Source organism: Lepidochelys olivacea, assembly GCF_965140295.1.
Source record: "Lepidochelys olivacea isolate rLepOli2 genome assembly, chromosome: 1".
Taxonomy (NCBI): domain Eukaryota; kingdom Metazoa; phylum Chordata; order Testudines; family Cheloniidae; genus Lepidochelys; species Lepidochelys olivacea.
The window spans coordinates 2,913,231-2,938,472 of NC_140411.1; the positions used below are offsets into that span (position 1 = coordinate 2,913,231).

General features: G+C 45.4%; 2 protein-coding genes across 2 annotated transcripts in view; one reads left to right on the plus strand and one right to left on the minus strand.

Moving 5' to 3' along the window:
- The window catches only part of LOC311514553 (olfactory receptor 52R1-like), a gene marked incomplete at both ends in the record, with an annotated part of 69,502 nt that extends 67,436 nt beyond the window's left edge, over positions 1 to 2,066 (plus strand). The window contains one exon of the mRNA XM_084617124.1: positions 2,028 to 2,066. Coding sequence (XP_084473250.1) covers positions 2,028 to 2,066 — 39 coding nt within the window. The remainder of the gene's footprint in view (positions 1 to 2,027) is intronic.
- An 11,893-nt stretch (positions 2,067 to 13,959) lies between these two features.
- LOC311514603 (olfactory receptor 52M1-like) lies at positions 13,960 to 14,907 on the minus strand (the record flags this gene model as incomplete). The annotated part of the gene is made up of 1 exon (XM_084617169.1): positions 13,960 to 14,907. The coding sequence occupies one exon, from the start codon at positions 14,905 to 14,907 to the stop codon at positions 13,960 to 13,962; it is 948 nt and encodes a 315-aa protein (XP_084473295.1).
- Positions 14,908 to 25,242: the final 10,335 nt, after the last annotated feature.

A 25,242-nucleotide genomic window follows, 5' to 3' on the forward strand; every position in this document is an offset into this window, starting at 1 on the left:
CACACAGAACTGTCTGTATTTGCCTTTTTTTTCATTTTTTGGCTCTGTTGCTGCCTGATTGTCTACTTCTGGTTCCAAAAGAGACGTGCTGTTGATTAGTCAGTTCATAAGTCTGGTGTTTGTAACTCTAAAGTTCTACTGTAGATCACTGTTTAAAGCAGTGGTCCCCAACCTTTCTGTGGGAATATTCCCAGAAGACTGTGGCGGGCCCCAGACACCCCACCGCCGAAACGCCGCTGAGAAGTGGCAGTGGCAAGAAGTGTTGCTGCCGAAATGCCGCCGAGAAATGGCAATGCTTCTCGGCGGCATTCCAGCGGGCGGTTCTCTGGTGGCCAAGCTCGCCGGCAGCATTTCTGTGGCACTGTGTCCTGCGGGCGCACGCAACTGCCCCAGCGGGTGCCATTGTGCCACGGGCACTATACGTTGGGGACCCCTGGTTTAAAGCCTTCCTTGACTGTTAATGGACTCAAAGGTGTTTCAGCACTTCAGGAGATATGAGTACTTCATACTGCTTCTTTCTGAATGAAAAACAAAAATATTTCTCAAACACATCTACTTGAACACATGCAAAAGTTACAAGTTTCCTTTGTAATTAGTTCTAAAGCTTTTATAAGATTTCTTTTGTTCTTAATATTCTTAATAACCTCCTTTTTGTTATCCTTAGCCCTGCACAGCATGGCTTTTTCCCTGATGTTTTTGATGTCCCTTATCAATTTTCACAATTTCCTATTTGTATTATTTGCTACTTTCCATTTTCCACATTTGTTATATGTTGCTGCTGGTGCCTATTAAAGCTTCCCACACCATGATGGGTAAAAATTATTGACACATGGAGCACCATAAAATATGGACTTGGCATTAGTAGGGTCAGTTGTTCATAATTCATTTATCTGAATAGTGAAAATGTCATGTATCAGTGTGTGAAGAGCGACCAATCTGCTTCGCCCATGAGAACAGCCCCCAGTAATGCATGTAGTTTCTCTTATTAACATTGTCTCTCCATCCAGGCATTTGTATTGTGACCCTCACCCTAGACAGATACAGGAAGTCAGGGGGACGTACGGTACATGCAGGAGACACCGTTCTGCCTCAGAGTTGGACACCTTCTTCCCTACTCCATGTCAGATTCCAACACAACTCACTTCACCAACCCCTCCACCTTCATCCTGCTGGGCATTCCTGGCCTGGAGGAAGCCCATGTCTGGCTCTCTATCCCTTTCTGCACCATGTATGCTATAGCCGTCTTTGGGAACTTCACCATCCTGTTCATCGTGAAGACGGAGCTGAGCCTCCATGTTCCCATGTACTATTTCCTCTGCATGCTGGCTGTCACCGACCTGGTCCTGTCCACGTCCACCCTGCCCAAAATGCTGAGCATCTTCTGGTTCAATTCCAGGGAGATCGATTTCAGTGCCTGCCTCACCCAGCTGTACTTGATTCACTGCTTCTCAGGAATGGAGTCTGGGATCTTTGTGGCCATGGCTGTTGATCGCTACGTGGCCATCTGCCATCCCCTGAGACATTCCACCATCCTGACAAACCCTATGGTGGCCAAGATTGGCCTGGCCGTGGTGCTGCGGGGTGTCATGCTCGCACTGCCCTATCCCTTCCTAGTGAGGCAATGGTCATACTGCAAAACCAACATCATCCCCCATACACACTGCGAGCACATGGCCGTGGTTAAGCTGGCCTGCACCGACACCCGTGTCAGCAGTTACTATGGCCTCTTTGTGCTATTGTGTGTGCTTTGTGTAGATGTGTTTTTTATTGCAGTGTCCTATACCCAGATCCTCAGGGCCATCTTCAGCCTCCCTACAAAGGATGCTCGGCTCAAGACATTTGGGACTTGCTTCTCCCACCTCTGTGTCATCTTAGCCTTCTACCTCCCAGGTCTCTTCTCATCCCTCATGTCCCGGTTTGGCCAGAATGTGGCTGTGCATTTCCATGTTCTCATTGCCAACGTGTACCTCCTGGTTTCCCCCATGATAAACCCCATCATCTACGGAGTGAGGACCAAACAGATCCAGGACAGGCTGCTTCATCTCTTTACTCATAAAGGAACCTAAATTTTCTCCTGGTGCTCTGGCTCTCAGACCAAGCTCTGTACCCAGCTGGCTGGTGACATGGTGCTGAGCCCTCTTCCCTGAATTACTGACTGGACAGTCAAAGTGACATTAAAGCCTTTCCTGACTTTACTGTGTTGTGTCAGTGTGACAAACTGGGGAATCAGTCTGTGTACATCTCATTCACACATAGGGTTGCCACATTCTAATTGTAATTATAATTGTAACTGGACACATGAGGCCTTGTCCCTGACCTGTCCCTTTGCCCAAGGACCCACCCCTGCTCCACATCTTCCCTCAAGGCCCAACCCATTTCTCTGCCTTTTCCCACAATGTCATGCCTCTGTCACTTTCTCCCCCATCCCCTGTCACTCGCTGTTATCTTCACCTCCCTCCCGCACAGTCCTGCCCTGCTGGAAACTTTATGATTTCCTGAACATGATTATCCTATTTGTGTGCATATGTCATTGCTGTATCTGAAGTTGTGAATATTGACTATGTATCTGTATTTCAAAATGTAGTTATGCCTAGGGAACCCCCACTAGACAATATGCTTTCAGACTATATAGCTGAGTGGCGAAGGGCCTATACAGGGCAATGAGCCATTAGGAAAAACAATAGGCCTTAACAGAAACTTATCCCCCACCTGAGGAGCCTTCCTCAGGATGCTACAGACAGGCTCCATGTAATGGCTGCCATGATTCTACAAGAACATGTGATGTGGCCACATGCCTCTAGACTCAATCTTGGGATGTCAGTGCTTTTCCACAGACCGGTCCGGGAACCTCGCTTTAAAATAAATGGTTCCCGCCATACGCAAAAGGTATATAAGGCAGGGAGTGACATCATCTAGGTTTGTTCACTCCCCTCCCAGAAGACTCCTGGACACACCAGAGGAACAAAGACTGAAATGGGGGAAGTGCTGGATCCAGGCTAAAGGGATGTTTAGCCTGTGAATGGAACACCTGGGGCTTCCAAGCTGTAAAGCAAGTGTAGCTGGCCCCATAAGAATCTGCTGCCTACTTGTATCATCTCTTAGGGTGAGAATATGTTATTTATAACTAATCTGTTTCGCATTTTCAGTTTAGTTTCTGTATTTTATTTTCTAGGTTATCTGCTTTAATCTCTTTGCTATCCCTTATAATCACTTAAAATCTATCTTTTGTAGTTAATAAATTTGTTTTACTTTATCTAAACCAGTGTGGGAGTCATAATTCAGGGGCAAAAGGCTGCTATATATTCCTCTCCATACTGAGAGTGGGGGCAAATTTTATGAGCTTGCGATGTACAGTTCCCTGTGCAAGGCAAGATCGTATAATTTTGGGTTTATGCTCCAGAGGGGGTTTGTGCCTGAGAAGCTGGATGGTGCCCAAGGTTCAGCCTTCCCAGGCAGGGACTGGCCAGAGAGCCTGTCTATGTCTGACAGCTCAGTGTGTCCCTACCCATAAATATGCTGGTGAAAGTGCAGGCTGAAGCTTGGGGGACTTTACAGTTTGCCACAGCAGTACGGTAAGAGGGAGCCCAGGCTGGTGGGTGGCGGGGCTGAGTGGTACCCCAGTTCCAGGTGACACTCTGGGGGAAGCCATCACAGCTGTATAAAAGCAGCTGAGGTTTGGAATCAGGGTTGTGAGGCAGGCGGGGGATATTGTGCATCATACAGCTTGTGGGCCCTAAAGCTCAGTTGCAAAATCCTGAAAGAAAAGACCATTGTGTGGTTTATTTCTTTAGCTTTCAGCTCCTTTTGGCTCCTCCTGGCTGGGGGTCTGTAGCAGGCAAGGTCCCTGCAATGGGGATGGGCTGAGAGCCCTTTTCCCTGAGCCAGGCCTCGGGGATATGACAAGGGATCAGGTATGAAGATAGGAGGACAACAGCTGGGAGAGGTGGAAGGATAAGCTGGAAATGAGGGATGCTAGATAGAGGATGGGGTGGCTTTAGTAACTGACAGAGAGGGAGATGGGGGAGCCTATACAGAAAGGATGGGCTCCACCTAAACTGAAATGGAACCAGATTTCTTGGGTGGTGGCAGCATTACCAGCCTGGAGTGGCAAGTTTTATTTTTTGGAGTCCTTGCGGACCCTCACCTTCTGCACTCAAAGTGCCAGAGTGGGGAATCAGACTTGACACCATGCAAGATCTTTCCCCGCTGTCAAGAAACAAACATGCGCTGTCACACCACAAATATTGCTTAAATTACACTTAAAATGTTCCCATTTTCTCCAACTCTCTATTTTTGGGGGGAATGGCAGTACCCCAGTGTGGCCAGTTAGTCCCATCTGTCTGTGAGGGGCATTCCTTTGCCTACAATGGGGTTTGGGCCATGTTACCAGGTAGGGCCATATAGGCTGTTACACACAGATGCGGATTCTCCTGGTAATGCCTTGGTCTTCCCAGATCTCCCCAGGGTTGCACTTTTCTAGGACCTTTTTCCAAGAACACTTTTTGAGGAGCTACTCCTTTACGTGTGCCGAATGATAAAAGCAACTGCTGCTCTTAAGCAGCCATTTTATTGCTGTGTTCTCCTGGGCTGTATCTCCTTCTCTTCTGACTGGTAAGTAATCTTAGCTCCTGTTTACTTACTCTTTAGTATGTCTAAGGGTGGCCGAGTCTCACAAAATTAAATACCATCCATGAAGTTCATTTCAGTGATGTTTAATCTCTCAAATCCTTCCAACTTAATTATTTGTATTTATCCCAACTATTTGTATAAACCCTTCAGTGCACATTAACCCAAACCAATCTGAACAATTTGTAAACGAAAATGTATTAAGATCCATGCTGCTAACATCCATCCTTTACTCTATATAGTGACTTTTTAAGAGATATTTAAAGTTTGGTACCTCAGCTACTTTTGAGTCATCATTAATTTCATTGCCCCCTTCATTAATTAATGCACAGGCTTTTTCTCTAATACTATTTTCCCCCTTGACAAACTTTGAAGTTAGTGGTGAAAGATCAAGTTACAACACATCATTTGAAAATTTCCTTCATGATGAATTAGAAAGATCTCCAAACATATCACACCAAAGAATAACTGAGAGCAGCAGTTCTCAGCCAGCAGTGCGAGGCCCCCTGGGGTCCATGAGCTGGTTTCAGAGGGTCCACCAAGCAGGGCCAGAGTTAGACTCGCCAGGGCTCAGGGCAGAAAGCCAAAGTCCAGCTGTTCAGAGATGAAGCCTGGGGCTCTGAGCCCTGCCATCTGGGGCTGAAGTTGAAGCCTGAGCAATTTTGCTTTGCAGGGCTCGCTGTGCCATGGGGGCCCAAATAATTGCCCTACTTGCTATCCTCTAATGCCGGCTCTGGCTTTTATATGCAGGAAACCAGTTCTGGTGGCATTGGTGAACTGTGGAGTTTTTATAGTATACTTTGGGGAAGGATTTAGAGTAGCAGCCGCGTTAGTCTGTAGCTGCAAAAAGATCAGGAGTACTAGTGGCACCTTAGAGACTAACAAATTTATTTGAGCATAAGCTTTCATGAGCTACAGCTCACTTCATCGGATGCATACCGTGGAAAATACAGTACAGAGATTTTATATATACAGAGAACATGAAACAATGGGTGTTACCATACAGACTGTAATGAGAGTGATCAGGTAAGGTGAGCTATTACCAGCACGAGAGAGAGAAAACTTTTGTAGTGATAATCAAGGTGGGCCATTTCCAGCGGTTGACAAGAACGTGTGAGGAACAGTCCGGGGGGGACGGAATAAACATGGGGAAATAGTTTTACTTTGTATAATGACCCATCCACTCCCAGTCTTTATTCAAGTCTAATGTAATGATGTCCAGTTTGCAAATTAATTCCAATTCAGCAGTCTCTCATTGGAGTCTGTTTTTGAAGTTTTTTTGTTGAAGAATTGCAACTTTTAGGTCTGTAATCGCGTGACCAGAAAGATTGAAGTGTTCTCCGACTGGTTTTTGAATGTTATAATTCCTGATATCTGATTTGTGTCCATTTATTCTTTTACGTAGAGACTGTCCAGTTTGGCCAATGTACATGGCAGAGGGGCATTACTGGCACATGATGGCCTAGATCACATTGGTAGATGTGCTGGTGAACAAGCCTCTGACAGTGTGGCTGATCTGATTAGGCCCGATGATAGTGTCCCCTGAATAGATATGTGGACACAGTTGGCAACGGGCTTTGTGGCAAGGATAGGTTCCTGGGTTAGTGTTTTTGTTGTGTGGTGTGTGATTGCTGGTGAGTATTTGCTTCAGGTTGGGGGGCTGTCTGTAAGCAAGGACTGGCCTGTCTCCCAAGATCTTGAATGGGCTTGAATAAACACTGGGAATGGATGTGTCATTACACAAAGCAAAACTATTTCCCCATGTTTATTTCCCCCTCCCCCACTGTTCCTCAGACTTTTTGTCAACTGCTGGAAATGGCCCACCTTGATTATTACTACAAAAGGTTTTTTTTCTCTCCTGCAGGGAATAGCTCACCTTACCTGATCACTCTGGTTACAGTGTGTATGATAACACCCATTGTTCCATGTTCTCTGTGTATATAAATCTCCCCACTGTATTTTCCACTGAATGCATTCAATGAAGTGAGCAGTAGCTCACGAAAGCTTATACATTTGTTAGTCTCTAAGGTGCCACAAGTCCTCCTTTTTGTTTTTGGGGGGAAGAAGGGACTCAGAAAGAAAAAAGATTGAGAATCCCTGACCTAGAGATCATCCAACCGTTGTGCTGGCCCGATCTGTGCTGGAAACCACTTCAAGCCGGGGGTGCTGCACCCCCAGCATCCCTAGTTCCAGTGCCTATAACTTATTTCTAAAGACAAACAAAGCTATAAAACCATAGACTACCACAAAGGTTCCACACCCTTTTTTAAAAGGCTAGGTATTTGACTGAAAATAGTTCTTGGACCAAGATTCCTGGGCAGTGTTTGAAACCCAAACGATGGAGCACTCAGATGTGGAACGTGAAATGAATTAAAAGTTGTAGAACTGATTTTTTTTCAGCATCTACACTTAGATAAATGAAGAAAATAAAGCACTTCCTGGCTGCAAGAGCAGTGCTTCAGAATAGAAAACCTGGGGTCGTTCCCTGCTGTGAAGAAACAAGCTTGAGCTGCCCCCACCACACATATTGCTTAAATTACACTAAAACTTTCCAATTTTTTCCAACTCTCTAATTTTGCAGTGAGTGGCAATACCTCACTGTGGCCATTTAGTCTCCCTTTTCTGTGGGAGTCTTTCCTTTGCCTACAATGGGCTTTGGGTCAGGCCCATCTGCTTTGACACAGAAACACCGATTCCTCTGTGAATGCCTGGATTTTACCACATCTCCCCAGAGTGGGGTTGCACTTCTTTTTCCCAGATACCTTTTGAGGAGCTGCTGCCCCTCACCTGCTACCCTCAAGCAGCCATTTTGAAGCTTTCTGCTGTATCTCCTCTTCCAGCTGGTAAATATTCTGATCTCCTGTTGTACTTCCCGTTTAACATATCTGAGGGTGGCAGAGTCTCACAAACTTGAGTACGATCAGTGAATTTCCTGGAGGGGATGTTTACTTTCTCAAATCCTTTACAGCAACACACCGGACACCTCCTTCCAACTCAATCCTTTCTGTTTATCATAATGATTTGTATAAACCCATCAGTGAACATAAACCTAAGCCACTCTGAACAATTTGTACCATTTGGCTGCCAAGATTTCTTTGTTATAGCTCTATATGCTGTTGACATCCATCGTTTAATTAAAAAAATGTTTAATAAATAGATTGGGATACTTTGCGGCTAGTTTTTAAGTGACTGTGGACTATTGATGCGGTAGAAAATAACCCCAGGAATCTTGGTTAAGTTGTCCCCCCCACTCCCTCCCCCAAAATCTGAAATGGTGCCCCTGGCATTGGCGCCTATGTTCAGTATTTACCCGAGTGCCTTTGTGGCTCTAGTCCTGGGCACCTTTCTGGAAGATGCTTTAGTTGTTCGAAGCCAAGGGGGCTGGCTGGCGATGCTTGGAGGAAACAGCCAAGGTCCCGGAGGTCCATCTCTCACTTTCAAAGAACTCCTTCCTCCTTTATTTGTAAAAGGACCAGGCTTCCTGCAGCAAAGGAGGTTTTTATTTGCTCTTCCCGTCCTCCAGTGGCTCTTGTGTCCCAGCTGCTTGCCCTGCTCAAACCTGGGCAATGCCCCTTCCTTAGGTGGCTAGCGGCTGTAGCACCATTGTGGGAGGAGAACACGGCGTGATGCTGTATGATTGAATATGACCATTTTTATCATTGTTGTTACCACGGTTATGCAATTGCAACAAATCTTGTACAAAGCATGTCATGTCAGGTGCCCCTGAGAAAGTTATGGTTTGCTAAATAGGATTATCCAGTTTAATCTTTGTGTTTGAAGTTATGTATATTGGCTATGTACAGGTATCTTACACGTGTGTTGTATTCCTGGGTAACACCCCCAGGTGGATACGGCCAGGCACCTATGTGTTGAGGGCCAACAACGACACTTAGTTCTCACAATGATCCATAGAAGAAACTCGCCTCTGCAAGCATATGGTCAATGGTTGCCCGTGTGAGAAATCAAAGCATTGTAAGGACATGGGGTATGCTCATGTGACCCTGGACTCCCATTTGGGCCAGTAATTTTCCAGGCACCTTGTGGGGGCTTTGTTTGGGACTGTAAAATTCCATTCAGAGGACTGAAAATATAGATAGACAGACCCCTGAGACATCTCCATCTCATGCACTGGGTTTAGAACAAAGAAGCTTTGAACATGGACTGATGACTCCCAACCTGCTTTCCAGACAGACTTTTGCAAGCTAGAAGTTATTTCTGTACTTCTGTGATCCATATCTCTGAACATTAAAAATCACTTGGCTGTATCTGATCTATTAACCATTTATAACTCTTCTTTTCTTTTCTTATTAAACTTTTAGTTGGCAGCAGCGGGATTATTGGGTAAAGTGGCTGGTCCCTTGAGAGTAGAAGGACCCTATATGCGGTGAAATTGGTTTTCACTGACTGCTCATCATTGAGTCCAGTGTCCATGTGGTGAGCCAAAGGTTGGGATGCCTCGGGAGACTGTATTTCTGGCTTCTAGATAACCAGTGTGGTGAAAAAGAAGTTTATGTTTGTTACTGGCTTGGTATAATCTAATGATAGAACAACCACCAGTGTGGGGTGAGTTTCCCTGATTTCTCAGCAGTTTGTCCTGACTTTGGCATCCTCACTGGTGTCCCATTGAGGCACGGAGACACATGGACACCAATGACAGGTGCTTCACAGACTATTGCTCACTACTCCCAGGGGGTATCCCCTTTTTACAGATGGGGAAACCGAGGCAGCAGAAATAGAAGTGTGTTGAGCCAAGAACATAGTCCACAAGTCCCTAGCTGCCAATCCCTTCCATAGTTTCTCTCAGCCTGGCTTGTACAGTCCATGCACACAGACGTTTCTCTATTTCAGGAGACCTCCCTTGAGTTCATTGGGGCTGCACTGTAGCCTATAGGGCTCACATGCTTGCTTGCCTATATCTTTCCTTATGGATTTCTTATTGCCTTATGTTCTTGATTATTTGTTTTATCATAATAGGTTATAATAGATTTATATTAAAGTAGTTTCTCTGTAAGGCAAGGGACTTATAGGCCACATCCTCTATGCTGAGCTAAGGTAAAGTTAGCATACATCTGTCTGGGACCTTTCACCTAGATAACAAAAGTTGGCCACATTTGTTTGGGACCTTTCACCTAGATATATAAGCTAAAGCATAAATTCCACATACAATGTGTTAAAACAGGTTGGCAAAGGGGCTTTCCTAATTTCTGACCCTTTTAAACATAACAGGTAGACCACAACTTGGAAAAACCTGAAATAACCAGTTAGGACAGAAATAACAAATGTGACACCTAACCACAAAAAGGCCATGGTAACAAATTGACTTCTATGATAATAAGTTGAGATCATTGATATGCTAACTTGTAGGAAAAAGACACTCCAACATTAATAAGGTGAGGAAATACAAATAAGGAAAAGGGGAATGATCCCTATGGAATATGCATCAAACATAACGGCGTCAGCATAACATATAATAAAAGTGGCATCCCAGCCTAGGGGCAGTAGGAGAAGGAGATGTGGACCTTGGGAGGGGCCAGAAGGATGGCCACTAGTGATGATGGGAAAGGTGATGAGGAAGATGATGGCGAATACTTCAGGTTGTTCTACAAGGGATGGTGTGAGTATATGGTTGTGCAGATGTACATTCTGTAATATCTCTATCTTACTAAGCTGGGGTGTTTGTGACTGTGCTAAATGTATTAATAAGCCATATTTGTAAATATAAAGAGTTTGTATCACATGAATGTTGTTACTGTGCACATCGGGGGTCCCAACTATAGAATAATTTGAATAATACTGGGCCTGACCTGGGGACAAGGACCTGTCAACCCTCAAAGCGATAACAGCACCCACTTGCACCAGCTGAGGATTTGGCCCAAATCATTTAACGAGAGATAAAGTGTCAGTAGAGACCAGTGAATGAGAAGTGTAGAGTCCCAGCTCTATGGATTAGCTGGGTGACCTTGGGCAAGTCGCTTCCTCGCTCTCAATCATAGCCTCTCCACGTATGAAATGCAGGTGACTAGTTATTATTTCCAGTGGGCTGCCACCCAAAAGCCCTAATTAGAGCTGCAGAGTCACATGCTGCAGTGATTGGGTTCCTTGCAGCACATTGTTTGCCTTTAGGCACTGTGTAGAGTTCCAGGCAGTGTGTGGTCCCTGGTAAACAAGCAAGACAAGGCTGAAGACTGAACTGTGTGGAAACCTGTTTTGTGGCTGTAGTTTTTAGCTGCTTCTTTAATAAATTCCTCCTGTTTAAGAAGGACGGCAACTCCATTGATCACGACACACAAATAGCCTCAGTGTGTCTAATAAAACCCAGGGGAGCTATGGAAGTTCATGGCCAGAGCAATGGTGCTGGGGTGGGGTGGGGGATCAGGATTCACTGTTCTCAGCTCTGCCACTGACTCATTGTGTGGTTTTGGGTCAATCACTTGATCGCTGCACATGGCTCAGTCAGTCCATGACACGAGGATAATGCTGTGACGCTGCACCCCATATTCTCCACAGTGATATTACTATGACGTGATTATGACATAATTATAATGCATTTTATGCAAGATAAGTCATGTGGTATTCCATTGGAAAAGCTATGATTTGCTGAATATGATTATCCTATTTGCATGCGTGTATCATTTTTGTGTGAGATGTTATGAATATTGGCTATGTATCTGTATTTGAAATGGAACTACACCTGGGTAACACCCACTAGACAAGACGTATTCAGTCTAGATAGCTGGGTGGGAAGGGCCTATTCAGGGCAATGGGCCATTAGGAAACAACAATAGGCCTTAGGAGAAGCTTATCCCCCACCTGGGGAGCCTTCCCGGCAGCCTTGAATTAATGGCTGCTATGACTCTACAAAGACATGTGATGTGACCACATGTCTCTAGACTGCATCTTCAGATGTCAGTGTCTTTTCACAGACCAGTCTGGGAACTAAGCTTTGAAACAAAGGGTTCCCACCATATGCAAAAGCTGTATAAGGCAGGGAGTGACATCATGTGGTGTTCTTCTCTCCCCACCCACGAAGACTTCTGGAAACACCCAAGGAACAAAGACTGAACTGGGGGAAGTGCTGGATCCAGGCTAAAGGGATGTTTAGCCCGTGAATGGAACACCTGGGGCTTCCAAGCTGTAAAGCAAGGGCAGCTGGCCTCTTAAGAATCTGCAGCCTTCTTGTATAATTTCTTAGGGTGAGAAATTGGTATTCTTATCCAATCTGTTTAGTATATTAAGCTTAGTTTGTGGTTTTTGCTTATTTGCTAGTTAATCTGTTTGGATCTGTTTGCTGTCACTAAAATATCTTAAAGTCTATATTTTGTAATTAATAAACTTAGTTTGCTGTATCAAAATTCAGGACCAAAACATTGTTCCATATTCCTCTCCACATTGAAGGAGGTGACAACTGTCATGAGTTTACGCCATATGGTTTCCCATGCAGCGCAAGACGGTATAATTTTGGGTTTTTACTCCAGAGGAGGGGGTGTGCCTGAGGAGCTGGGAGAAGCTTTCCCATACAGGGGCTGGTCAGAGTCTCCTTGTAACTGCATCTGGGTGTGTTCCTACCTGTATGTATGCTGGTGAAAGTGCAGAGTGGAAATCTTTGTAGGTTGTTACAGCAGTACAGTGTTAGAGGGAGCCCAGGCTGGTGAGTCAGGGGGCTGAGTGGTATCCCAGTTCCAGATGGAACCCCGGGAGGACCCTGTCACAAATGCTGCCTAACAGCCTAGCTAAAGAGGTTCCAGATATAGAGATCAAAAGCGTCATGCAGAGCGTATGTTAGACTCAGCTTCAGCCCCTGGGAAATGGGTGCCCTGTAGTTCCAGATGTGGTGCCCTGTAGGTGTGTAAATAGCGGATGAATGGAAGTTGTGCCACTTATCTCCCTCATTATCAGCTACTGCAGCCACCCCAGCCTCTGCCCAGCATCCTGGCTTCCCAACTAAAGCTCGGGCTTATCCTTCAACCTCTCTCAGCTGTTGTCCTCCTAGCTTCCAAATTGATCCCTTGCCTTGCTCCCGAAGCCTGGCTCAGGACAAACGGCTCCCAGCCCGTCCCCTTTGAAGGGATCCTGCCTGCTTCAAGCCCCCAACTAGGAGGAACTGAAGGGAGCTGAATGCTAAAGACATAAGCCACACGATGGTCTCTTCGCTCAGGGCTTTGTAGCTGAACTTTAGGGCCCACAAGCTGTATGATGCACAATATCCCCCGCCTGCCTCAGAATCCTGATCCCAACTCTCAGCCTGGGCTCCTTCTTACTGTACTGCTGAGGCTAGCTGTAAAGTCCTCCAGGCTTCAGCCTGCACTTTCACCAGCATACTTATGGGTAGGGACACACCGAGCTGTCACACGTAGACAGGCTCTCTGACCAGCTCCTGCCTGGGAAGGCTGAACCTAGGGCACCTTCCAGCTTCTCAGGCACAAGCCCCCTCTGGAGTATAAACCCAAAATTATACGATCTTGGCTTGCACAGGGAATTGTACATTGCAAGCTCATAAAATTTGCCCCCACTCTCAATATGTTGAGGAATATATAGCAGCCTTTTGTCTCTGAATTATGACTCCCACACTGGTTTAGATAAAGTAAAACAAATTTATTAACTACAAAAGATAGATTTTAAGTGATTATAAGGGATAGAAAAGAGATTAAAGCAGATTACCTAGAAAATAAACAAAATACAGAAACTAAATTTAAAATGCTAAACAGATTAGTTATAAATAACCTATTCTCACCCTAAGAGATGATACAAGTAGGCAGCAGATGCTTATGGGGCCAGCTCCCCTTGCTTTACAGTTTGGAAGCCCCAGGTGTTCCATTCACAGGCTAAAAATCCCTTTAGCCTGGGTCCAGCACTTCCCCCATTTCAGTCTTTGTTTCTCAGGTGTTTCCAGGAGTCTTCTTGGGTGATGAAAGAAGAACACAAGATGATGTCACTCACTCCCTTATATAGCTGTCAGCCCCAACTGTGTGTCCTGGCTACACTCACTTGCAGGCTCCTTGTCAGGTTGCAGCAGCTCCCATCCTAACCCCAGAGCAGAGGGAGGTGGAGATGATCCAGCAAGGGATGGGGAGAGGGGAGGAGAGGAGTGAATGACAAGGGCAGTACCTTGGGGGAAGAGTCACAAAAGTGGGTGGGGCCTTGCGGGAAGATGTGGAACAAGGGTGGGACCTTGGGGAAAGAGGTTGGGCAGAGGGCAGGGCTTCAGGGATCAAGTTATCAGTTTGTCACATTGACCACTCACAGTAAGGTCAGGACAGGGTACGGCCCAGCACCATGTCACCTTCCAGATCTTCATTGAACTCGGTGTGAGAGCCAGAGCATCAGAAGAAAATTTTAGATCCCTTCATGAGTAAAGAGCCGTAGCAGCCTGTTCCTGATCTGTTTGGTCCTCACTCCGTAGATGATGGGGTTTAGCATGGAGGGCACCAGGAAGTAGACATTGGCAATGAGAACGTGGACATGAAGGTCCACATTCTGGCCAAACCGGTATGTGAGGGAGGCAAAGAGAGCTGAGATGTAAAAGACTAAGATGGTACAGAGATGGGAGATGCAAGTCCCAAAAGTCTTCAGTCGGGCGTCCTTTGTGGGGAGACTGAAGATGGCCCTGAGGATTTGGATATAGGACACGGTGATAAAAAGCGCATCCAGACCCATCACCAAGATTGCCACAGAGACACCGTAGTAACTACTGACACGGATGTCAGCACAGGCCAGCTTCACCACAGCCATGTGCTCACAGTGTGTGTGTGGGATGATGTTGGTTCTGCAATATGGCCACTGCCTTGCCAGCAAGACACAGGGCAGTACGAGCATACTGCCACGCAGTACCACAGTCAGGCCAATCTTGGTCACAACGGGGTTTGTCAAAATGGTGGAATGTCTCAGGGGATGGCAGATGGCCACGTAGCGATCAAAAGCCATGGCCACGAGGATTCCAGACTCCACCACTATGAAGCAGTGAATCAAGTACAGCTGGGTGAGGCAGGCACTGAAATTGATCTCCCTGGATTTGAACCAGAAGATGCTCAGCACTTTGGGCAGGATGGACGTGGACAGGACCAGGTCAGTGACAGCCAGCATGCAGAGGAAATAGTACATGGGCCAATGGAGGCTTGGCTCCCTCTTCACAATGTAGAGGATGGTGATGTTCCCTAGGATGGTTATGGTGTACATGGTGCAGAAGGGGATGGAGATCCAGACATGGGCTTCCTCCAGGCCAGGAATGCCCAGCAGGATGAAGGTGGAGGGGTTGATGAAGTCGGTTCTGTTGGAATCTGACATGGAGGAGGGGCGAAGGTGTCCAACTCTGATGAAGAATGGTGTCACCTGCATGTATCGTACGTTCCCATGACTTCCTGTATGTGCCCAGGGTCAAGGGTGATGGTTGCAGTACAAATACCTGGCTGGAGAGATAATGTTATTATGAGACACTACATGCACTACTGAGGGCTGTTCTCATGGGTGAAGCAGATTGGTTGCCCTTCACACAATGAAAAATGACACTTTCATTATTTCATAATTTCAGAGAAATTAATTATGAACAACTGGCCCTACTAATGCCAATTCCATGTTTTATGGTCCTCCATGCATCAGTAATTCTACACTTTGTTGTCTGGGAAAACTTAATAGGCTCCATCAGGAAACATGAGTTTGGATACTGGTTATCCATCATTGTTCATTCAGGCAATGAAACCCAGGCTAGAGAGTCTGTGCTGTAGGGAGTTCCCCATTCACCCAGTTGTTCAAAATGTGAGAATGGGAAAAATCTAAACCTTTGCCAAACATGTTCTGGGGAAGCATCCCAGCTGGAACACATCTCCGAGAAAAGACCTGGGCATCATTCAGTCTCTATAAAGCATATAGCAGATGTAAAGGGGATAGCTGAGACAGGGGAGGAAGCCATATGCGGACAGATTCAAATGCCCAGGATGGTTTAGTTAAGAGAAGGGACAAATAAGGGGGCATATGATAGAGGAGAACAAAATAAAGAATGGAAGTGATTATATTCAAATGAACAGAGAACAGTTCCCAACCAGTAATATCTGTAGATACTTAGTGCAGGTCTACATTATGGCGGGGATCGACACTGTGAGATTGATCTATCAGGGGTTGATTTATCGTGTCTCGTCTAGGCATGATAAATTGATCCCCAAGTGCTCTCCAGTCGACTCCTGTACTCCACCGCGTCGAGAGGTGCAGGCGGAGTCGACAGGGGAACGGGAGCAGTTGACTCTCCACCATGAAGATGTCGCGGTAAGTTGATCTAGGTACATCGAATTCAGCTACGCTATTCTCATAGCTAAAGTTGCGTATCTTAGATCAATTCTCCCCCCCCACCCTCCCGCCACGTGTAGACCTGGGCTTAGTGCTTCAAAAAGGTTTATTCCACAAAGCTGAAGAAATTCTCAGCAAAGCTTTTTGGGAGGAATAATTTAGACAGAAATCTGAGTGAAAATTGGCAGTTCTTTAAGAAGATTCCACATTTAAGAAAGTGGACAACTTTGGCTAAAAACGCGGTTTGTGGCAAAGTGAAGGCAAAAATTAGGGGAGAAAAAGCAATAAATGGGGAAAAGGGAAAAAAAGATAAAAAACAATACAAATTGGAAGTTATGGAAATTGAAAGAAGCAGTATAAGGTACTCATATCACATGAGATGTTAAAATACTTTCCAGTCCATTAGCAGTCAAGGAGGATGTGAAAGAGCATCTACAGTAGAACCATAGAGTTACAAACACCAGATATCCACACATCTCATTCGGAACCAGAAGTACGCAATCAGGCAGCAGCAGAGCCAAAAGAAAAAAAAAGGCAAATACAGGGCAGTTTTGTGTTAAACATAAACGATAAAAATATAAAGGGAATGTTTAAAAAAAACTTAGACAACATTAGGAATCAATGGAAACACTGGTGTGGGATTACTTAAAACAAAAGTCGATGACTATAAATAATGCTCCATTATCATTCTGGAACAGGGAATGCAGGCCCTACCCACAGATTAGGGCACTATGATCTAGAACACAGTGACTCTGAAAAGGATTTAGAGGTCGCTTTGGACACATCTCATGGTGAGCTCCCTGTGCGATACTGTGTCCAAAAGCACGGATGTGATCCTTGGATGAATAAGCAAGGATGAGTTGAAGCAATGGAAGGATTTTACCTCTGCACACAGCATTGGTAAAACCGACTGCGTCCAGGCCCAGGGTCCACATTTGAAAAAGGATGTTGAAAAATTGGAGACGATGCACAAAAGAGCCACAAAAATGATTCAAGCCTGGAGAAAATGCCAGACAGTATGAGAGACTTAAAGAGTTTAATATATTTATATTAAAGAGTAATAACGGGCTCTGTAGTCTAGCAGAGAATGGCAGAGCAAAAGCCAACAGCTGGAAGCTGAAGCCAGAAGAAATCCAGTTGGAAATAAGGGACAAATGTTTAGCACTGAGAGTGATTAACCTCTGGAACAAAGTGTGAAGGGAAAAGGTTGATTCTCCAACTCTGTGTGTCTGCAGAGACAGACTGGATGCTTTTCTGGGAGAGCTGCTTGAGGGCTTGTCTACACTGAAAACGCCACAGAGGGGCTTCAGAGGTGCTTCAATGTAAACGCTACTTGCACTGACAGGAGGGGCTCTCCCGGCAGCAAAGTAATCTGCCTCCCCGAGAGGTGGCAGCAAGGTCGACGGACGAATTCTTCCGTCTACCTCATACTGTCTACACCGGGGTTAGGATGATACAGCTACAGCTACATCTCTCAGAGGCATGCATTCGGTCACCAACGTATAGGAAGGATGCAGAGAAACTGGAAAGGATCCAGAGGCAAGCGGCAACAATGATCAAAGGGATGGGAGGATACGACAAAGGCTGAAGGAACTGGGTATGTTTAGTTTGGAAAAGAGGAGATTAAGTGGGGACATGGTAGCAGTCTTCAAATACATGAAAAGCTGCTATAAAAAAGATGGGGAAAAGTTGTCCCCCCCTGCCAGAGAGGACAGGAGAAGAGGCGATGGGTTCAAACTACAGCAGAACAGATTTAGATGAAATTTCAGTAAAAACTTCCTAACTGTAAGAACAGGAGGACAATAGAACAGATATCTTGAGGGTTCCTAGCACCTCCTTTGCTGGAGGTTTTCCAAAGGAGGCTGGGAAGCCATCTGTATGGGATGGTTTAGACACAACAAATCCAACAAATCCTGCCCTTGTGGCCCCTTCCAACCCTCTATTATTCTATGCTGTAAAATCTGTGTGGACCAGGCTTTAGTCACAGAGAAGTCTTGGGGCTGAGTACTGGGGTAACTGGGTGAAATTTAATGGCCTCTGTTAGGATACAGATATGCAGGCCTGTCTGTAAAGGCCTAGACTCTAAGAATGTAGGTGTATTCTTATCACTTAGCTAGTGATAGAGGTATAAAGGAAAGAACCAAAATCACTGTCTGCCGGTGTAAGGGCCTTCTCTCCCTGTGACAGTCTGAGGCCCTGTTCTTAGGCTAAGGCCTTTGGCTAAGCCACAGAGGCAGCCATAAGCTGGGAAGCGACCGGTCACCTCCTCACATTCCAAACTAGTCACATTGAAAGAAGGTGCTATGGGGCTGTTAGGATACAATCCTGTCCTGATAGTGCCTATCACCTCCAGAGAAAGGGAAGTGCCTAGAAAATGTAAAAGGAAACTTAGTTTGATAACATCCTGTCTGGCAAGAACTCACTTATCCCTAGCTGGGATGTGAAATCCTCATTTCTGTGTTGTTCTATCACTATAGTCCCCATTTCCCTATTGTTTGTCGGTATAATCTCTGTCTGGTTCTGTGATTGTTTCTGTCTGCTGTAGAATCAATTTTGCTGGGTGTAAACTAATGAAGGTGGTGGGATATAATTGATTAAATAACATATTGTAACATGATTAGGATCGGTTAGTTAAATTTCAGGAAAATGATTGGTTAAGGTATAGCTAAGCAGAACTCAGGTTTTACTATATAGTCTGCAGTCAATAGGAAGTAAGAGGAGGAATGAGAACAGGGAATGGGTGTGGGAAAATTGGAATCATGTTTTGCTAAAGGGGGGGGGAATGGGAACATGGACACAAGTAAGGCTCTGTGGTGTCATAGCTGGGAATGGGGACACTAAGGAAGGAACCTGGAATCATGCTTGCTGGAAGTTCACCCCAATAAACATTGAATTGTTTGCACCTTTGGACTTCGGGTATTGTTGCTCTCTGTTCATGTGAGAAGGACCAGGGAAGTGAGTGGGTGAAGGAACAAGGCCCTAACATCTTGGTGCCGTGACTCGGATGTATCGCATTGGATAGGTGAGTGGCAGCCTGTAAGTCCCCCTCCCCAACAGTCCGCGCAGCTGCTTGGAGGGGGTATCGCGAACTCTCGTGATGGTAGTTGTGGGTTCTGGCAAGCCAGGGTAAAGGATTTTTTGGATAAATGGATAAAGAAGAACCAGGGCCCATACCAGGTGCAGGGGTCAACCTGGGATGAGATGAAAAAGGAAATGGAGGAAGTGTTAGGAGACCCAGAGGGATGGGGGGTGGCTGAGGAGCCCACTGTCCTTAGGTATATGGTCAGTGGAAGAAGGTCCCTGCCCATGGGGACTGGATGCCTTCCAGGGAAAGGAGGCACTTCAGTCTGCTTGTGGGAGGTTTGAAGTAAGGGCAGCATTATGGGAAGCTGCCAGGAATCTTTCAAGTTTGGTGCTGCTTCAGCAAGGGCTGCTGAAGGGTTGTAAATTAGTTAGGGGTGGTTAAAGATGATTTGGCACAACAGGGTTTAGGGTCAAAAGCAGAGTTAACAGACCACCTTTAGAGACCGGAGCTGGGACTTGGTCCTGGGGGAGTGGAGAGAAAGAAGGGGAAGGGAAAAAAAAGTGCAATTCCAATTTTCAAAGTGCAAAATGGCAGGTTTGCAGGAGCAGGTAACAACTCCCACTCTTCTCCCAGAGCCAGAATGAGAACCTGGGGAAAGGGTTCCCAACTGTTTCAACCCAGGGAGCCTGCTCTTGGCTCAGAGCTAACTATGTCCTTTTCTTCTTTTCTGTCTTCTTTCCACCTCTTCCCACTCCTCTCCCCCTGCCTTTCCAAACTTTTGTTTTTCTGAAGTTTTAATGGAGGGTACTTTGTATACTTATGTGAGATGTTTTGGGTTATTTTGGACAAAGTATGAGGGAGGGCTGCTGTATTCCACTGGAAAATTTTTTGGAGTAAAAGATCCATGGGCATCCATGGAGACAAATGTTTTACTGCCTCTTTGAACAGTCTCAAGGTAAAGAGAGCACAGGTTAAGGCAGCTGTGTGGCAATAATTGTACTTGGTGGCTAAGTTTTTACAGACAAATTGCACTACCTTAAAGAACTAAATGTAGGAGTAAGTGATTTTAAAAAGTGAATAAAAAGTAAGAAATACCTTTTGCAAAAATTGATAATACAGGGTTTGGAGGAAAGTAAACATTTGGGACTTGTGGAAATGGTAAAAGGTAACTGTTGTGAAGATGTTAAAAGAGTAACATTTGTGGTGTTACAAGAAGGAAGTTTTTGTTTAATGATAAAACCTAGTTATATCAATTGGTTTCAGAGTAACAGCCGTGTTAGTCTGTATTCGCAAAGAGAAGAGGAGTACTTGTGGCACCTTAGAGACTAACCAATTTATTTGAGCATGAGCTTTCGTGAGCTACAGCTCACTTCACTATGAGCTACAGCTCACTTCACTATCAATGTAACTGTATGTGCAACTCTGTGCAGACACATGGGATGGAAGCTTGGTCATTAAATTATCCAAGGGGGTCAGGTAGAGTGGCTACTACCACCACTGTGCTTCTGTCCCCAGAAGCCTTTACAGCTATTCTGAGGGTAAATGGGCCCTTTTCCCACATAAATGGTCTATAAGGGACTGCTACAGGCAGCAGGCAGAGAAATAATCTGATCAAAATTATTTGCCTATTGGGTAATGTAATCAAAATCACTAAAGGATGTAAGGGGTTTCTATTGGAACTTAACTTGGCTGCCCCTGGTTGTGTCCAGTTGTACAAGATGGGAGTGTAATCAGGGTACAGTTGTGTAAAAAAGAGTAATCACAGTGCAAGGGATGTTAGGCAAAATAGAATTTTGTGTGAGCACAGGGAAAAGAAAAGAAAAGAAAAGAAAAGAAAAGAAAAGAAAAGAAAAGAAAAGAAAAGAAAAGAAAAGAAAAGAAAAGGGGGAGGAATGATGGGAACACTGAGCCTTGGGGTGACTCTGGGGGATCAGACTGTTGCTTTGGTGGGTGTGCATAAAAATTGTGTGGGCACGGGGGAGGCAGTTACACCTTGTGCAAAATTAATATGGCTAATATAATGTTATGGAGGTTAAACTATAGAAAGGAATGTGCATTTTCCCAGGACGTGTGCAGTGTATATTGGAGAAGGGGTGAAAAAAAATTCAAACAAAACATGGTACTTAATTAAAATCCTATTAGGGCTCCAAAAGGAGGCAAAATAGGTTGTGCTTTCTTTTTCAGATCTCTGTGCAATTTGGAGCAGGAGATGAAAGTGGAAAGTAATCAGAACTCTAGTGGAAGTGGATTGTGTCCCTTTTAAGACCATCTCTGAGCTGCTAATAGCTTTGGATCCAAAAGCAAGCTAGAAAGCCTGTTGGTAAATGCAAATTACCAGGCTGATGGGCACAAAGAAGCTGTAAATAATGAATACATCTGGTCAGCAAACAAGCTACTAGAAGACTCAGATTATGGCCCTCCAGGAAAGAGAGGTGAAAAAACAAGTCAAGCTAGAAAATAGAAGCTACTAGATCTCATGCCCTGGTTCTCATGGGTGACTTTAATTTTCCTGATATCTGCTGGGAGAGCAATACAGCGGTGCACAGACAATCCAGGAAGTTTTTGGAAAGCATAGGAGACAATTTCCTGGTGCAATTGCTAGAGGAGCCAACGAGGGGGAGAGCTTTTCTTGACCTGCTGCTCACAAACCGGGAAGAATTAGTGGGGGAAGCAAAAGTGGATGGGAATCTGGGAGGCAGTAGTCATGAGTTGGTCGAGTTCAGGATCCTGACACAGGGAAGAAAGGTAAGCAGCAGGATATGGACCCTGGACTTCAGGAAAGCAGACTTCGACTCCCTCAGGGAATGGATGGGTAGGATCCCCTGGGGACTAACATGAAGGGGAAAGGAGTCCAGGAGAGCTGGCTGTATTTCAAGGAATCCCTGTTGAGGTTACAAGGACAAACCATCCCGATGTGTCGAAAGAAGAGTAAATATGGCAGGCGACCAGCTTGGCTTAATGGTGAAATCCTAGCGGATCTTAAACATAAAAAAGAAGCTTACAAGAAGTGGAAGGTTGGACATATGACCAGGGAAGAGTATAAAAATATTGCTCGGGCATGTAGGAATGATATCAGGAGGGCCAAATCGCACCTGGAGCTGCAGCTAGCAAGAGATATCAAGGGTAACAAGAAGGGTTTCTTCAGGTATGTTGGCAACAAGAAGAAAGTCAAGGAAAGTGTGGGCCCCTTACTGAATGAGGGGATGTGGAAAAAGCTAATGTACTCAATGCTTTTTTTGCCTCTGTCTTCACAAACAAGGTCAGCTCCCAGACTGCTGCGCTGGGCATCACAGCATGGGGAGTAGATGGCCAGCCCTCTGTGGAGAAAGAGGTGGTTCGGGACTATTTAGAAAAGCTGGACGTGCACAAGTTCATGGGGCCGGATGAGTTGCATCCAAGAGTGCTAAAGGAATTGGCGGCTGTGATTGCAGAGCCATTGGCCATTATCTTTGAAAACTCGTGGCGAACCGGGGAAGTCCCAGATGACTGGAAAAAGGGTAATGTAGTGCCAATCTTTAGAAAAGGGAAGGAGGAGGATCCTGGGAACTACAGGCCAGTCAGCCTCACCTCAGTCCTAGGAAAAATCATGGAGAAGGTCCTCAAGAAATCAATCCTGAAGCACTTACATGAGAGGAAAGTGATCAGGAACAGTCAGCATTGATTCACCAAGGGAAGGTCATGCCTGACTAATCTAATCGCCTTCTATGATGAGATTACTGGTTCTGTGGATGAAGGGAAAGCAGTGGATGTATTGTTTCTTGACTTTAGCAAAGCTTTTGACACGGTCTCCCACAGTATTCTTGTCAGCAAGTTAAAGAAGTATGGGCTGGATGAATGCACTATAAGGTGGGTAGAAAGTTGGCTAGATTGTCGGGCTCAACGGGTAGTGATCAATGGCTCCATGTCTAGTTGGCAGCCGGTGTCAAGTGGAGTGTCCCAGGGGTCGGTCCTGGGGCCGGTTTTGTTCAATATCTTCATAAATGATCTGGAGGATGGTGTGGATTGCACTCTCAGCAAATTGGTGGATGATACTAAACTAGGAGGAGTGGTAGATACGCTGGAGGGCAGAGATAGGATACAGAGGGCCCTAGACAAATTGGAGGATTGGGCCAAAAGAAATCTGATGAGGTTCAATAAGGGTAAGTGCAGGGTCCTGGACTTAGGACGGAAGAACCCAATGCACCGCTATAGACTAGGGACCGAATGGCTAGGCAGCAGTTCTGCGGAAAAGGACCTAGGGGTGACAGTGGACGAGAAGCTGGATATGAGTCAACAGTGTGCCCTTGTTTCCAAGAAGGGCAATGGCATTTTGGGATGTATAAGTAGGGGCATAGCGAGCAGAACGAGGGACGTGATCATCCCCCTCTATTCGGCATTGGTGAGGCCTCCTCCGGAGTACTGTGTCCAGTTTTGGGCCCCACACTACAAGAAGGATGTGGATAAATTGGAGAGAGTCCAGCGAAGGGCAACAAAAATGATGAGGGGACTGGAACACATGAGTTATGAGGAGAGGCTGAGGGAACTGGGATTGTTTAGCCTGCAGAAGAGAAGAATGAGGGGGGATTTGATAGCTGCTTTCAACTACCTAAGAGGTGGTTCCAGAGAGGATGGTTCTCGACTATTCTCAGTGGTAGAAGAGGACAGGACAAGGAGTAATGGTCTCAAGTTGCAGTGGGGGAGGTTTAGGTTGGATATTAGGCAAAACTTTTTCACTAGGAGGGTGGTGAAACACTGGAATGCGTTACCTAGGGAGGTGGTAGAATCTCCTTTCTTAGAAGTTTTTAAGGTCAGGCTTGACAAAGCCCTGGCTGGGATGATTTAATTGAGGATTGGTCCTACTTTGAGCAGGGGGTTGGACGAGATGGCCTCCTGAGGTCCCTTCCATCCCTGATATTCTATGATTCTATGAAAATAAGGGGAATAGATTAACCCGAAGGGTGTGTGTGTGTGTGTGTACAGTGCTAAAATCTGAATCTCTCTCAGCTATTTCCTGAGAATAAACTTAAAGTTGGTACAGCAGAAAAACTATTGCAAACTTGGTTTGTTGTATAGAAGGGGAAACTGAGGTACACCACATCATGAATTTCATAAATGACCAGTGGGTGGAGTAATTCTCTAGCCTGACTATAGAACAAAATAAGGACATCCTCGAGGTAATTCTTCTGTTTTTCCTGCAATTAGCAAGGAAATTTGTAAAGGAAAGTGGTATTATTATTAAGCAATAATCTGTCCCCACTAGGGGGTAGAGGAAATTGTTTCTCTTGTTTTTCAGACACTCTACAAGCAAGCTGGTGCCAGTGGGAAAAATAACCCAGAATACCATGGAGCTGTGTTTTGTGTTTGTCTGTGGTGTTTGTCTTGTTGCTAGCATTGTCGTGTTTCAATGAACAAAAAACCTCATAATGTGGGTGGGGAATGGCTTCAAAAGGCTGACCTTGGGGGGGGGAAGATGTGTATGGAAATTCAAAATACTCAACTAGGAGTTCAGCATCTGTGTAATAGCTACTGTGGTACCTGGAAATGGAATGGCAACTAAGGTGGTCCCCACAAGCCCTATGGAAATAATGAGAAGGGAAGGAGCTCACTGGGAATCAATGGAGGGGTATGCAAAGTGGTGTAAATCAGCAGAAGATGTTTGGATGTGCCCCTCTCCTATGACTATGGAGGAGCAGGATCAATGGCCTATGCAAGGGGTGGACAATTGGATGTACTGTATATAAGGTGTTTTGCTGGGAATGTGCATATTACTGGGGGCACAATTACACCAGCCCATAACCAAACTACACACATCTACATGCTGCTATCTGAACTTTGGTGCACAAATGGATCTGTGAATCTTATTGATGTAAATTATCAAACCAGGACATACTGCCTGATTCCATACCAAGTGGTTAAGCTGGTTTGGACAATATCCCATTTCTTTGTGAACATTCAGTGGACTTATGATATGGACAAAAGTACTCAAAACTTGCAGGGGCAGCTTGTTGCAACTGCCAGCAACTGGAAACACAAGATCGTGACCCCATCAAAGGAGGAGAGGCAGTGTTTTGGGGGTGGCTCGGCTGTTGGACCATTCTGCAGTGGTCAGGACTCGGTGTTGCTGTGGATTTTGTATTGTTAACTGTACTTGTGTTACGTTGCATAGGGAGATAAACTATCAGTAATGTAATAAGCCCTCTGCACCCTGCAGTGTACTAGACAACCCGGACCCAACCTTCTCGGGCCTGCTATAATGGGAAGTCTGTGACACTAATTGGAATAGGTGTGGTATGGCCATACGAGAGAGGTGCAGGGCACTATACTACACAAGGGGCAGT